Source organism: Megalopta genalis, chromosome 3 (genome assembly GCF_051020955.1).
Source record: "Megalopta genalis isolate 19385.01 chromosome 3, iyMegGena1_principal, whole genome shotgun sequence".
Lineage (NCBI taxonomy): Eukaryota > Metazoa > Arthropoda > Insecta > Hymenoptera > Halictidae > Megalopta > Megalopta genalis.
In genome coordinates, this window is record NC_135015.1 from 8421771 (window position 1) to 8437193 (window position 15423).

General features: G+C 43.6%; 1 protein-coding gene across 3 annotated transcripts in view; it reads left to right on the top strand.

Moving 5' to 3' along the window:
- Positions 1-14702, top strand: part of Sap47 (Synapse-associated protein 47kD) — a 155997-nt gene extending 141295 nt beyond the window's left edge. The window contains exons 8-9 of one of the 3 annotated variants that reach the window (XM_076519821.1): positions 1387-1557; positions 9230-14702. In XM_076519821.1, coding sequence (XP_076375936.1) covers positions 1387-1557; positions 9230-9408 — 350 coding nt within the window. In that variant the 3' untranslated portion in view covers positions 9409-14702. Of the gene's footprint in view, positions 1-1386; positions 1558-4636; positions 6504-9229 lie in introns of those variants that run through there. The other 2 variants (XM_076519823.1, XM_076519822.1) reach the window with 2 other exon arrangements.
- Positions 14703-15423: the final 721 nt, after the last annotated feature.

Below are 15423 nucleotides of genomic sequence, written 5' to 3' on the forward strand. Positions count from 1 at the left end.
CTTGCTCTAAGTTGAATGAGTCCGGAGACTTTGACGGCTTTATAATGTTTCGCATTTGAAATTAAATAACTTGGTCGCCAAGAGCAATAATGAAATGAACGCGGAAGCTGCGATTTTGGGAGGACTTCTGCTGAACGGAGCACAGCATCTAAAGCTGGCCTGTATTATTTGATTTGAAAACTGTCAAACAAGTGCGAAATAACAGAAGATTTCGTGTACACTGAATTATCTTCCATTAAATTGGAGATTTTTCTGCGTTTATAGTTCATGAAATTTTGGAGATGTTGATTAAATGTTTGAAGATTTTGATTACGGGAAGTCGATTTTCCTTTATTCTTGTTCTGATAAAAGCATCTTTTACTGTAAAGATTACTATATTATACTACTTAAAGGTATACTTCCATTAAAAGCTATTTTCCAAACCCAAATCAGAGATCAACGCAACATTCTCTTCTTGCTAAATGCAATCGACAATTGTGATTCATTGATCGTGAAAAATAACAAAAAATAACAAAGGTATACTTCCATCAAAAGCTATTTTCCAAACCCAGATCAGAGATCAACGCAACATTCTCTTCTTGCTAAATGCAATCGACGATTGTGATTCATTGATCGTGAAAAATAACAAAAAATAACAAAGGTATACTTCCATTAAAAATTATTTTCCATACCCAAATCAGAGATCAATGCAACATTCTCTTCTTGCTAAATGCAATCGACGATTGTGATTCATTGATCGTGAAAAATAGCAAAAGTCGCGTAAACGTAATTTGATAAAAATTCTATACAAATAAAGAACTCTGTCCAATTCGACTTAAGCCGATTTCTACTGCGTCGTTTGAAAAACAGCTTGCAGAGATTTACATTAGTCCCCCGTAAAAAGGCTATAAAAAGCTTCGAATGAAAAACCTGGTAAAAAGTGCACCGTCACTTCGAGCCATTTTACGCGAGACGAAAAACATTGCAACATTTATCAAGAAAAGAATAACGCAAGGCAATCTGGATAAGTCGTGCCATAAATTAACAACAATAGAGTCGACCGTTCCATTAGATTACACTGGTTCCGGGCAGCAGGAGAGTAAATATTAAAAAAGCAAATATTGAGGAATAACGAAAGAGATAAAGTGCTGTTCTCCGTCCATTTTTACCTCTCGCAAAACGGAAGTGCGGCGGTTTCTTGTACATACACACATCGGACACCCAGCCGGCCGCGCGTTCTCACAGAAAAAAAAAAAGAAAAGAGAAACAGCTAAGCTAACCACGGCGTGCAAAAGAACGAAACTAACAAAAGAGCAACGCTAGAATGCCGTTTTAGCCGGCTTCGTGTATAGCGTTAGGAAGTTCCCAGCCCTTCTAGTTTAGCCGTGAGTGTTGTCTTGCGCACAGTTCAAGTGACCACTGGCCAGGAAACCAGCGGAACCGTGACGGGCAGCAGTAACAGCGCGCTGGCCGATTCGCCAGGCCACGAATTCGTGTCCGATAGCATGAGGGTCTCGGACACGGACCTCGAAGAGGTCCGGGAAGGCATGAAAAAGTTGGGGATGCAGCCGCCCAAAGGTTAGTGATCGTTGGTCGTCGTTAACCTTGCTTGCGATGGACGACTGCGCAGAACACGGGAACGCCGGCACAGTCGTGGCACCGTTCCTCGATTTTATCCGAGCGATCTTGGCGCTTTCGCGAACAACAGATGCGCCGAAACGCGGTGCATACCGTGACAAAGTGGGACCATTGTTAGACTAATCGGCTTGGACTGGCCATGCGCTGCTTATTCATTAGCATTTGCCAGAGTACTCGCTGTACTACGTCAATACTCCGCCCAATAGATTCGAAGATAACAGATACACGCAATGGCGGACGTTTCTTGGTCCGACATTCATTGGATAGGCTAGTGGAGCCGGTTACTGTGGGGTGATTAACCCTTTGCAGTCGAAGCTATTTGAATTGGAAATTCGAAACATGATTACTGATCTACGGTATTTCTATTTTATATAATTTATTGCGATTTATGTATGTGAAATTGAGCCTGTTGACAAGTACAATGCGATTTTAATAGTTTTCTTTTTTTAAATATAATCGAGTCTGACGCTCTTAGAATGATTTTGAAAAATAGTATACCAATTTTTAGTGGCGCCTCAGAGTCGCCACACGAGTGCAAAGGGTTAACCTTTTGCAGACGAGTGGCGACTCTAAGGCGCTACTAAAAATTGTTATGTCACGTTTGAAAATAATGTTAACGTTATCATATTTTCTTTATATTTATGAAACTCTTAATAGCGTAATTGTTGCACGAGCTACAAAATTCTATTTCGTATAAAACGGAAACACTATAGGTCAGAGAAACTATTTTAAATTTCGAGTTAAAATAGCTCCGACTGCAAAGGGTTAATCGTTGAGCCTTTGGTTCGTTTTCGGGCATAATTGACTTTATATTTATCGAATAAGACACATTACATTTTCTTATTCGAAAAGAAATGAAATGAAAGAATACAAAAATTTAATTTGTTTTATTCGATAAATATAAAATTGTTTATGCCCGAAAACGAGCCAAAGGTCACCCGAGAGTAACCGGTTCCACTACCCTTCTTGCCTCGAAGTGTTCTACTACTTCGCGATTTCCTGTAAAGACGCAATTTCATCTGTATTACTTGCACTAATTTTGCCACATTGATTATAGAGATTGTCTTACTTTGTCGCGCAGAATGGTCTTAGAATGACACGGGGAACGCGATGCTTAATTTTTAATGCTCTCAATCCCCGATAGGGTTTATTGGCCAGACGAGAACTACGATCTGTCAGAGGCTCATTAAAAAGTCAACCTAACGGTTCGGGAGCTTCTCTTGTGGGTCTATAATTAAACACGCTTGATGAACAGGCTGCTGCAAACTCGTAAGATTGATTCTCAGCCAGACGGTAGACCCGAACATAATTGCAGCCTTGAAACCAAGCTTATTTTCACTGGTGCGAAACTTATTTTCAACGCGTTCGTTTCGCTGTAAAATTTGAACGCGGTTGAAAAAGTTGATCAGTTCATTAAAAAGCACAGCAATTTGGATGGAAAAAATTGTAAAAAAAAAAATGAGAAAACACGGTGATGGGAATATTAACCTCGGTTATCTGGCCTGTGCGACTTGTTATGAATAATAATGAGAGCCGGTTGACGGTGACGAGAAACAGACGTGCAAATAAAACGAGAACGTGTGCCACGAAGTCTCGGCGATCCGTGATCCACGGATGCAAACTGTGCAGTATTCCCGATCGATTACCCCGAAGAATACGTGTGCACGTTATTCGAAGGTTTTCTTTATTTTTGTATACACACCTTGATAAACCACGGAAAGCTCGGAGAGATGTTCGCGCGTTGTACGGTTACGACCACCAACGAGATTTTTGTTAAGCAAGAGATACGTTCGGAGAGGAACGCGTCCTTTCTGTCTCTATTCGCCGCCAGGAGCGATGAATATTCAATTTTGATAACCGTACTATGAAATCTCTATTGAAATTGAAAAGGTGTATGTACGGTGTGTAGGTCGCCGCCGAGTACTGCGATTTTTTGTCAAAGTGCCTCCGTCGAAAATTTCGCTTTGGAAAATAACATTTACATTTTAATAAAACCGCGCTTTGACAATCTTTTTACATAGTCGGTAAAAATATCCATTTTCTACGTAACTAATAATCTAAGCAACAATTTAGTGAAATATATATTTCTGACGGGGGCTTAATTCGATGTAATTAATTTTTCTATAAACGAACACGTCTATCGGACATTTAAGTGTCTCTTTTTCTAATGAAAGCATACATTTCTATCTCATAATTCCAGCATGACGACGATGAAATCATTCGACACACGTATACAATTTTTTGCTAAAGTCATTACTCTGTGTACCAAATTTTTTATATTATATCTACTCTGTCGTAACATTTCTTACTTCCTTTATGCAATTTTGCTTTGTTCAAAAGTCTACGCGTTCTTGAACATGTACATACTGCATGCGCGTCTACGTCACTTGACTCTAAATGCATCAGGAATGTTAGTAAAAACGTCATGAAACGAAATTCGGCAAGTTCGAGCGACTAAATTGGCAGAGCAACGCAGCAGCCCAAACAATTTCAATTAAGAGAGTTCGTGCGTGGAAAAAGCTTAAATCCTCGCCGGCGCGAGCGAATAGAGAAAGAAATGGCAGTGCACCGGATCGAGCGATCCACGCGCAAGACACGGTGCCCAAGCAAACATCCCCCCGTGAGTATACACGTGAATTAACGTGACACTCGATCTCGATGTTCCACCTATTTTTTCACGCAACGTTTTAGTGTCTGTGTCACCGTAGTGTCTGTGTCAAACCCCGTTTTCTCGAGCAGCTTGTCCAATTTCCTGTCTCAGTGTGCTTCTCTGTAGGAGACCGCCGCCTCTCGTATTACCGACTTCCTCACCTTCGCTACCCCTCCGGGAGAACACCTTCTCTGTATAACAGTTAACTGTATAACAGTTGACAGCGTCGCTGACCCCCTCCCCCGCTCCGCTATCTAGTTTAAATGTTTCGAAACCCTGTTTGTTCTCCCGCCCGTTGTCTAACAAAAATCTTAATCGTCTGAACTGTGTGACTAAACGACCGCTTTTTCGTTCTATTTTTGTCAACAGCCTAAAGAAGAGGATAAACTTCCTGTTTAAAAAAAAGCATTATCCAAAGCACACCCCTCAGAAAAAAAAAAAAATAATACGACATGCTTCTTTCCCCGTCTCGAAAACCGACGTTGATTTCTCGGTTCTCGTCCACGATCTCCTCGAACCCTCTCCCTCGATTCTCTTTCGTTTCAGTTCTCTCTGTCTTTGTGTTCTTCTTTGTTTCTTTTCTCTGTGTGTGTTCTGTTCTCTCGCTTTCTCGTGCGTGATCGACTAACAACCCGCCCCCGTTGTTCGAACCGATGATACGAGGCGACACTCTGATACGAGACGAACGATGATAATACCGCTCCGTCGAGCTTACGGTTCGATCTTGCCCGGCCGTGTTTTCGTTTTTCCTCGGTTCCGTTTTCGGGGCCTTCGTTTTCTGCCCGTACGCGGAATTACTCGTCCCTGACGTCGACGCGATCCCGCGGTAACCGACATCGATCACATCTATCCAGGGGTGGGCGGCGATCGTTTCCATTCTTTGTTCGCTAAATATCGGTGTTATCGATGTGTTTGTTGTCCGTCGTTGTCAGTGTGTACCAATTTCGGTCGTGCGCGCGCGATCGACCTTTTTCCGTGATAAAAGCCAAGCGTAAAAACCAAAAAAAAAAAGAAAAAAAATGCAAAAAAACAACGTAAACCGATGTAAGAACAAAGAGAAAATAACTGTCGTATACTTTTTTCGGTGGTGTTTAAAATCGGTTCCAGGGAGGGAGAGAGAGAGGATTGAAGTTTCCCCGCGCGAACGGGAACGGCGTGCGTTAGGTGTACTTACGTCGGATTTGAAACGTGATAAACGCGGTAAGCAAAACGTAAACCGAATAGCGCTAGGCGCCACGCGAGTAGTGGAACGAGATGGTAGTGGGAAAGAAAGAGATAGAGAGAAGCGGAGCGTGCGAGAGTGTGCATGGGCGGGAGCGAGAGGGTGGGAGAGAAAGGGAGAGAGCGCGTGGGAATACAAATAATTTCGTCTGAATGCAAGTGCGATCGTGTGCGTGAGTGCATGAGAGAGAAGGCAATTTCCTTTAGTAACACTCAAGCAACAAGACGAGATCAAGATCGACTAAATGTCTGGATGTTTATCCGTTTGTCTGTCGTCTGTCTGTCTTCATTACTATTGTCTCTTGTCGATTCTCTCCGTGTTGTAAACAGTTAAGGAACACTAACAAATTAAAAGAGAACAAAAAAAACCCAGAATAAATAAGTAAATATTACTTCGAGCTAATATCGTGATATAAATAAAGGACGAACAAGAAGAAGTGAGAAAACGTGAGAGAGAGAGAGAGAGAGAGAGAGAGAGAAAGTGGGAAGACAACAAATAATTATCGGAGAAAGAACAATTCGGAAGTACCATCGATATAAAACGGCCCTAGGTACATTCTTTTCGAGGCAGAGGGATAACAATTGGTCAAGAGAAGGCAAAATATGAAAACCGGTGAACGGTGGTCGGCGAGGAAGGAAAAAACAGAGATCTACCTAGGCGTTGCGTAAACAGAAAAAAGAGAACATTAAGGGAAAAAGAGATGAAAAAAATACGATAAAATAATGCGAGTAAATCAACTAAATAAAATTCGTTGAATGACAATACGTGTTTTAAAAGAGAACAACAACAACAAGAACAACAACAACCAAGAACACATGAACAAGATCTAAACAGTAATTGGGATCGAGGTGTAATTTCGTCTCGTCTCTCGTGGGTGCAGTCCTCGTAGTGATTTCCTTCCGATTTCAAGTAAAACAGATACCGAGTTACTCCATGAATTAAAACGAGGCGTCGCCGTTTACATGCTCGTCCACCCGAACGAACGTCGAGAACGATCGAGGAGCAGCAGAGAAAGGGAGAAAAAAAAAGCCAGAGGAAAATATATCGGATGCAGACGGCACCAGCAGGGGGGAGGGGGGGTATTGTAGAACGCGACGGGGCTGTTTTAATAGCGAAAATGAGCTCGACATCTGGAATTAGTTGACGCGGAGCCGCGTTTTCCATTTGGACGGACGCTCGAGCGGCGTACGTACGAACATGCGCGTGCATGTGCACATGCATCGGTGCATTCGATGCGAGAGAGGAGCGAGAAATAAAAACGCATGAAAGATAAACGCGCCAACACGGCAGCAGAAAGCGTAATAAAACAATGGAGGAAAGTCGCTGGACCCGCGGGTCAGCGTAAGACACAATATTTCCGGTATAAATAATTATTATTTCTAAAGCAGTCGTCGAGTGCAACCTCCGTCTCTCCAGTTTGCAAATAACATTCCTTTTCGAGGAACTGAAATCGATCTAAAATTTCAGAAAGTTCTTTATGAAACGGAGACGCGTGTGATTGTCCGAATCGCCGTTTATAGCCACACCGGTGCAACTTTTTCTTTGGAAGCACATGACATTCTCGATAGAAGCGAGCAGCTATATACCGAGACTGACGCCCGAGAGAACGCGATTCGGTACGGGAGAACTGATTTCGCGAGAAAAAGCGATAATTAAATTCCGAAAGCAGCTCTTTCCGCGGAGTTTGCGAGCGGTTCAGAAATAGCCCGGTTCTTCGACCTGTGAATAATTTTCAAGTAACTCTATTGTTGCGATAAACGATGCCCGCGAGCTCTACGGTCCATCGGCGGCCGCTGTTGTTCGACACGCGAACGCAGCACGGCGACCGACCCCCGTTCCCCGTAACTTTCATTCATCGGATCGCAATCAAGGCCTGGGAATCACTGGAATACAACAAACTAATAATAACGGGGGCGAGCGAACGAGAGACGGAGACACAGGGATTGAAGAGAAGGAGCCACGAGGGGGCGAGGGAGCGAGAGGGGCGCAACATTGTGGTGCCTCGATAGGTGTTCGCGAGGCTATCGAACGTCGACTCGACATGGAGAGCGCATGAAAAGACGAATCGATATGTGGGGGGTGGCATTGGGCGAGCGAAAGAGAAAGAACGAGTGTCACGCTGCCAGCGGTAGGGAAGAAAAAAAGGAATAGCTTCTCGGAGCGTGGGTGGGGATGCAGTTGCGCGTCGTCGACACGCGAAAATAATTCGCTCGCACCACCGCGTCGACGGGGAAACGGGCGCGCTCGGGTTTCGGACGACCCCGGGTTCGAGAGGGTGGATTCTGATCCCGGTCGACGCTCGGACCCCGGCGTTTCACTTAATACCCCGCCGAGACGCAATTACTTAAATCGCGCTCCCAGGCAGTACGGTTTCATCCCCCTTCGACTTCGATCGATCGATCCGACTTATCTCGTCGCCGATTGTTACGCTTCGAGTAGAGATAGCGGGCCGAATCCGTCGGACAGAGGGTTGCTTTCGACGTTGGAGCCACGGTTCACACCCGAGCTATCTAGGACACTATCTAGGACGCTGTATCGACTTCGATTCGAAAGTTTGGGGATTCAATCCGATTACAAAATGTGTTTAGAAGCGTCATTGCTTTTGCTTAACCCTTCACCGGCGGCGATTTCTCAGCACCTCTCAGGCATAGATTACTTTTACTTACTATACAAATTATTATCGTCATTATTATTTCCCTTTTTACTCCCCATGAACAAAAGAACCAACCATATAAAAGAAAAACACAAAAAAAGAACACAAATGGACGCGCAAAATGGAGGAACGCAAAAAAAAAGTCATAAAAAGATAAAAAAAACAAAAAGAAACAATGGGGACGTAAAAAGGGCAATATAAAATGCACTTCGTGGCCGAAGTCGTGCTGAAAGCGAACATGAAAATAAATTCGAAAACGGGAATGCTTCCGAACAAGGCCGCTATGCCTGAAAGAAGAAATTATCGAGACTATCGTTCACTTTCTGTTGGTAGTGATAGGAGAACGTTCGATTTTCCATTCGTGTCCCGTCTGTGAGGGGTTAAAAATCCACGTTCGAAGGCACTCGAAAAATCAATTTCTTACCATTTCGAAAAGAATCCAGCTTATCGCGGAGCAATCAATTCCAAACTTTCGAAACGCGACGCGACGAGGGTCGCGAAAATATATTATAAGGGGAGAAAGGGCGTCGCTAGTTAACCCCGGTCGAGTCTGTTTTTCCCTTGCCCCCCCCCCCCCCCCCCCCGCGACCCGCGATTCCATTTCAACCCACTTTTCTCGGTTCTCCGTCCTTGTGTGGTTTGAGTTTTTGTCCCCTGCCCTTCCCGCTTCGTCCAAGCTGACACTAACACAGAGACACGATTAAATTCTCTCACACATGCACAAACGTACCACACATAGTACCGGAACACGGAGAAGACGCGTGCGTCGCGAGATCGATGCGAAGAAACAGGGACACCGAGGCTGAAACCTCGGCTGTGGTTCGGCGTGTGCACGATCCATGATTCTCGTTCGCGCGTTCGCACACTTTACACTGAAAACACTGCATACACACGCGCGCGCACCGAGAGAGAAACTCGCACACATACACAGACACATGCACACACGCGTACAGGACACGGAAACACGGCAGAGACAGACACACACACATAGGACACGCGTCGATACGCGCCCCCGCGAATACAAGAACCGACACCCCCGCGTGGCCCGCTTGAAAATAGCTACAACGCTGCTTGTGAATCTCCGCAGAAGAAGATTGGGAACGCGAATTGGAGGCCGAGCTGAAGGATTACGAGGTAGTAACTAGCAACGAGGATAAAACCATCGTCGCGGCGACCGGCAAGGATACGGCCGCGATGGATAAGGACGATTTGCAGAAGCATATCGACGAGCTCCTAGCCAACGAGGACGACGAGGACCTCAAGTGAGCCGGGGAGATCCTCTTTGTGACCGGTTAGAGACGATCTCGTCGCGTTTCAATTGAGATCCTGGAGGGGACGGTGCCGAGGGGTCGCCGACCGGCTTTCTATGTTTTCTTATTCATCGAGTTTATCGAGACCGCGCGAGCGACAGGATCGTTTCCTCGATCCTTTCTGTTCTTCTCTTCTTACCTCCTCTCCTCTTCGCGTCTTCATCGACGCGATCGGAACAAGGCCGCTTCTAGAAAAGGCTAGAAGAGAGAAGCCCTGCCGCTTGGAGGATCGATGCCGCGCGAGGTCGTTGCAAAACTTGAGAACAGTCCGAGAGAAAGAGCTTTGTTCGAGGTTGTTGCACGAGTTCCTTATCACATAGTTTACATATCTTATCCTAAGAGCTTCGAATTGTAATCCCCTGCGGCTGCGTTTTGAGGTTCAGGGCGGCCGTGCAAATACCACGATTATCTTGTTTGCGTAGCTCCGCGTGAAGAAGCGTCTTCAAGGGCGTTGAACGTCTGCCATCGCTGTGTCGTTTGAATTCTTTTTGTCGCAGATGCTTTTAGACGCAATAGACGACGTCCGACACGTTTGGAAGCTGCGGTCGAAGCGATATAATTTACAATGCTCAAGGTTGTCGCGTCTTTTTCTAACATGAAGATAATATTCTTGATATTTTCCATTCGTCTAGACTTCTCAACGCGTATTCTTCCACGGGATTTTTCCACGAATCCCGGTCCTACCTCAATGTAGGACACGGCGGGGAAAGCTTTAAAAGTTTTGGAGCTTATGTCAGACATCAGTGGAACACTCTGAACTTTCATCTTATCTCTCGACTCCCCCGCAGAAGTTCCAACGAAGAACGAACAATGGGTCAAGATTATTGATTTGCTTAATAATTTCGTTGCGTCTTGTAAAACGTAATTTTACAGTTATTACACGATTATCAAACTTTTCATCTTTTCTGATTAAATGTAGATACTTGTGCTCAGATATTTGCGATCGTTTACTTTTAGTATAATCAAGTTCCTAAACACGTTATAACCTTGGTATTAGATATTACCGAGACTCGGCTTCGAAACTATAAATTAACAGTGTACACTGCGTTGCTTGCGGTAATAACCGCAAGGTATGCAATAATCGTTGTTCCATACACGAGAGATTCCAGCAGGAACGCTTAATGATCCACAATATGTGCATGACAACATCGGAGACAAATAGTAATTCGATTCCGGGTGAGAGGGAGAGGTAACCTTGAACAGCAAAACGCTCCTGCAACATCCACAAAGACCCCGAGAACTCGGTCAATAGCCTATTAAACGATTAATCGGACGATCCAGGTACCATACGAGTCAAGAACGCGCGGCTGTTGGGTGTGCAACACGGGAATAAGAGTTCGCGAAGATGGGGAAAGAACGAGGGGGGAAGTGAAAAATCCCAACGATAGTCGAGACTTGTCTCGGACAGCCTCGAAGAGGGCGAAGATGAGAGGGAGGAGGAGAGGAGCTGGGTGAAAATAGAGTCTCCTCCTCGCTTCGTCTTCCTCGGTGTCTGAACATCACGCGCGTGCTTGCGATCCTTGAGCACGACGGGGACGCCGAAGAAGGGAGGAAATAATGGGAGAGAAAGACTGACAGGGGAGGAAGGGCCTTCGCGAGCCCCGTTGGCAGAACCATAAATTTTCGTCGCCGGTCGAATCTCTCGCTTCTCGAACCTCCGTCGATTCCATCCATCGATGATCTGTGGATCTATAGCGAACGGTGGACGGGTGTGCACACGAAATTAAAAAGAACAAAAACGAAAAAAAAGAAATATACCACAAAGAGGGGGAAACCGAACTCTAACGCCACACTTATGTCAATTGTTAGAACGACTCGTTTTCAGTTACGGAAAACGATCGAAGAATCACAAGAGGAGTAAAAAACAAAAGGAAAAAAATACGACGACGAATTCCAACGTTTCTCGTTTTTAACAATATCGATCGTTCATGATACTCTTGAAAACGACAACGCGAAAGAATAATAACCCATACTCGAAATGCACTGTGCTACGGAAACATTGTGAGACTAAAACAGACGTAGAATGGGAAACGAGTTGAGAAATTTTCAGCGGGTCTTCATCGGGTTTTGAAGGATCGAGGACTTCTCCGACATTGTTACACTGCCGTGTGCCGAAGGACACCGTTTCGAACGGATCGACGTGTATCGTCGGCTTTATTTTTACAAACGCACTCGATGGTCGGACGCTTCACCACCACCCCCGCGACGGTCCGGGGCGCTTTGTCTTCGTTACCGCGGACTTTGCCAAAGATTAAACACTCGACTCGAGCGATCGCGATCTGCCCCGCAACGTCCCGTGCATCCTCGTCGGTGCACGCGGAAAGAAAGAAGTTTGTAAAAATCGATGGAAAATATTTGTATAATTATATTGTTAACGTTGCGTCGAGGCTAAAGCTCCGCATCCACCAAAGAAACGCTAAAGAGTTTCCTCCACAAGTTTCGTGGAAGTTCTTCACAGCGAACTTCGTGCTAAAAGAAACAGTTTAGAACGTTTTAAAGTACACATTTTGTTCCTGCAAAGAAGCGTCCCGACTGTGTCGACGTAGTTATATCGATCGTGTACATACAAGACACCGAAATTGCGCGCTAAGACGACTAAAGAATCAACGAACAGTTCAGAAGCATTCTGAAGTAACACGTTTAGTTAAAGATGACGTTAGAACATGATCCGCGAGGCGACTCTTTCTCCGCTTTTGGTGGATGCGCGGCTTTACGTTGTTCTTTTGTTAAACTCGCCAATTTGTTGTGCCGCGCCTGACGTTGAGTATACGATTGAAGATTACCGGGTCCACGCGAAAAAGACCAACACGAGCAACCGTGGCGATCGAACGACGACGATACAGGAGGACGCGAAAGAAAAAGTCGGCGAATCGATAGCGTTAGTGCCGCGTTACAGTCGTTCCAGACAGCAACAACACTTCCTCGACATGATTTTCTCTGCGCGACATGCCGTCCAATAAGTTCCGTTGCTCACGACGGAACTGGGTCAAAACAACAATTTGTGGATCGAGAGGAAACCCCGGCCATGATGAAACGTCGCCGCCTACGTACAAATGATCGTTGTTCAAAATTATCTGAATCAATGCTCGAGCAAAGAGTGGACGCAACCAGCTTCACCGTCGTTAAAAGGCCGCCGGTCTTTTTTGCGTGCGCGCTGGAATCGAAAAAAAAAAATACGGTAACGAAATCCTTGATTGTTGATGTACAGAAGAAAGGGGTGAGAAATTGTTGCGCAAACGAAAGTCGAGAAATGCGGTTAATGGGGTAGCGACCCTTAACTCGAGGGTGGCTGAGGATGGGTTTACCGAAACCCCAAGCACGAAGCCAAGGGAATAATTCATGCTAGATTTTTATTGTTGAATAGGGTTGTTTTCGAATAAGACTTGCACGGGTATTCGTGAAAGAGACCGAAAGAATTGTATAAATTCAAACGTTATATTCTGATGTGTTTCGAACGAAGTATACTTTGTAATGGAATATTTAAAATTGAAATCACGGTCAGAAACAAGCTTATAAATTGGATTTCTGACGGATTCGATGAGTCGAAGGAGCGCGCTTTTGAGATTTGGAAACGTATATGAATAAAATTCATTCGGTCGACGAATGGAACGCGTTGAGAACTGTTGCACGTCACAGCTATTTTTCAGAGTTGTGAACCATCTTCAGCCAGCTGAAGGTTGAAAAAGAAAAGCCAAAAGTAACACCATTTGCAAGCGGAATCGTTGCACATCCCGTCGAGACGTTCGTTTTGCGTGCGCCGCTATGTTGAGTCCAGATCTTTCGTCAATTCTTCCCGAGTATCGACTGTGAACAGTACTTACTTAGAGACGCATAATTCTCGTCCAACGGAGAACGCTACGACAACAGAGAAACTAAACCGGAAGGAGGAGATCATTTCTCGAGAGAAACTTACTCTGAACTCAACGCGCTGGTTCACCGCGTGCGCGTCTTTTCACCCAAGCTCGCTGTGAAAGTGTTTTCATTCGCACTAGTCGTTAGGTGGATGTATACATGTTATATTAAATATAAATATATATATAAATATATATATTAATGTTAAGGTGTCGCAAATGATTCGGGCCTAAGTTCATCGGAGTCGATGGAAGACCGAGACACACGCGTATGCCTACAACCGGTGAAGACAGGTGGGCAAAATTTTATTACAATAAATAACGACGGATGCGACAAAATTACGACGCTCCAAGTTCATTCTAATCATTGTTCACGAATGAAATTGAAAGCAAAAAATATTGTTTCTCTTATTTCATTCTCGCAAACTATTTTCGTTATTTAAACTAAAATTAATGTAAAATTATAAACGATGTTCTACAATGTGAGAGAACTTTGAAAAACAATATTTGGAATGTTAAAAAAAAATGACAAAAAATGAAAATTTGTGTTATTCGAAAATATTGATCGGAATCAGAAATTTTGCCCACCTCTGAAGAAAGCGCAGACAAGTGATTAAGAGTAATTCCCGGAGACGATAATCGTACATTTCTCGAGGTCACTTGATGTCTGTGAGTTTAGTAGCGACCGTTGAGTCTTTCGTTGGCGACCTATTATCTGTTCTACAATTCTGTTCACCGGAAACCTCGTGTTGTATTTCTCCTCGTGGCGTAGCGACGCTCGCGAGTGAAACGGCGAGATAGATTTTTCTGTCCTCTTTGCCCCGACTGAGACGCGAGAAAGTACATTCTTCGACGAACAAAACGAGACCCCCTTCATCGTCGCCGACGATGGCCGGATGTACAGAAGAACCGATTCAGGATCTAGTAATGTCGACGAACGAACGTCTTTCTCTCTGACGAAATGAAAACTTAACATCAAAACGATTCGAGACGAAACGAATGATTCCGTGGCCAAACGTGATCATTCTATACATATATGTATACATACATATTAAATATATGGTGTACTTCGGCAATCCCCCTATCTCGGAATGACTCTGTGAATTGTGTAATAAAGCTATCCTATGGTACAGTGCATTCACTCGTAAGGATTGAACATACACCCGGTACGTATATATAAATGATATATATATACATATATACATATGAAAATAAATAAAAAAATATATATATGTTGTTGACTCCATTGAAAGTATGATAATATATTAATGAATAACTACCGAGAGTGTAAGGGCGGAAACATTAAAATTCCGGAACTATTAAGAAATTAATTAATATAATTGCGGAATGTAACAATAAAGGTCGTGTACCTCGTGAAAAATAAAATTGAAAGAAAATATTATGGTGAGGTTACTGTGTTCGTTACACCTGGCAATTTCCTTTCCTGTTACGTGATACCTCCTCAACGATCATCTTCAAGGTAAGTCGAAAGGACTTGTGTAATCGTTACAACTTATAAAGAATATTTCTTAAAAAGACAAGGTGCTTCGTTCAAAGACCTAATTTCCAGAGTAAGAGCTCTGAGTAAAAGAACTCTGAACTCCAGAGTAACACAGAGTGTCTCACAATGGTATGAGCAGATATATGTTGATTCAGTTTATAAAAATAAGTAAAATAAGTAAAATATAATAAAACAAAACGGAAACAATTTTTCTGATCGACGCTTCGTTTTTGAGAAAATCGAATCTGAAAATTTGTTAAGTTCGTGAGCAAAAGTAGATCCGGTAGATTATGGTCAGACTCGCTAGCTGATTCCTATTCAATGAAAAAGTAAATATCTCAGTAACCAATGACTTAAAATTAATGTTATTGGTTTCAAAATGTTCGTGGTAATGTTGCGCATCGAATTCATACCATAGATTGACATAATTCCGTCTATTTCTGATTTTTTTTAATTTTTTTTTTTTTTAATATTATTATTTTTTTTTTAATTTATGGACTACGAAGTACCATCTCCACGTAATGACAGACGTCCGTACTAAACCTGGCCGCTTAGAAGAATTTATGAATAGAATCTCAGACGACGTATCAAGGTAAACTAAGCAAGGGTTCCATTTTTA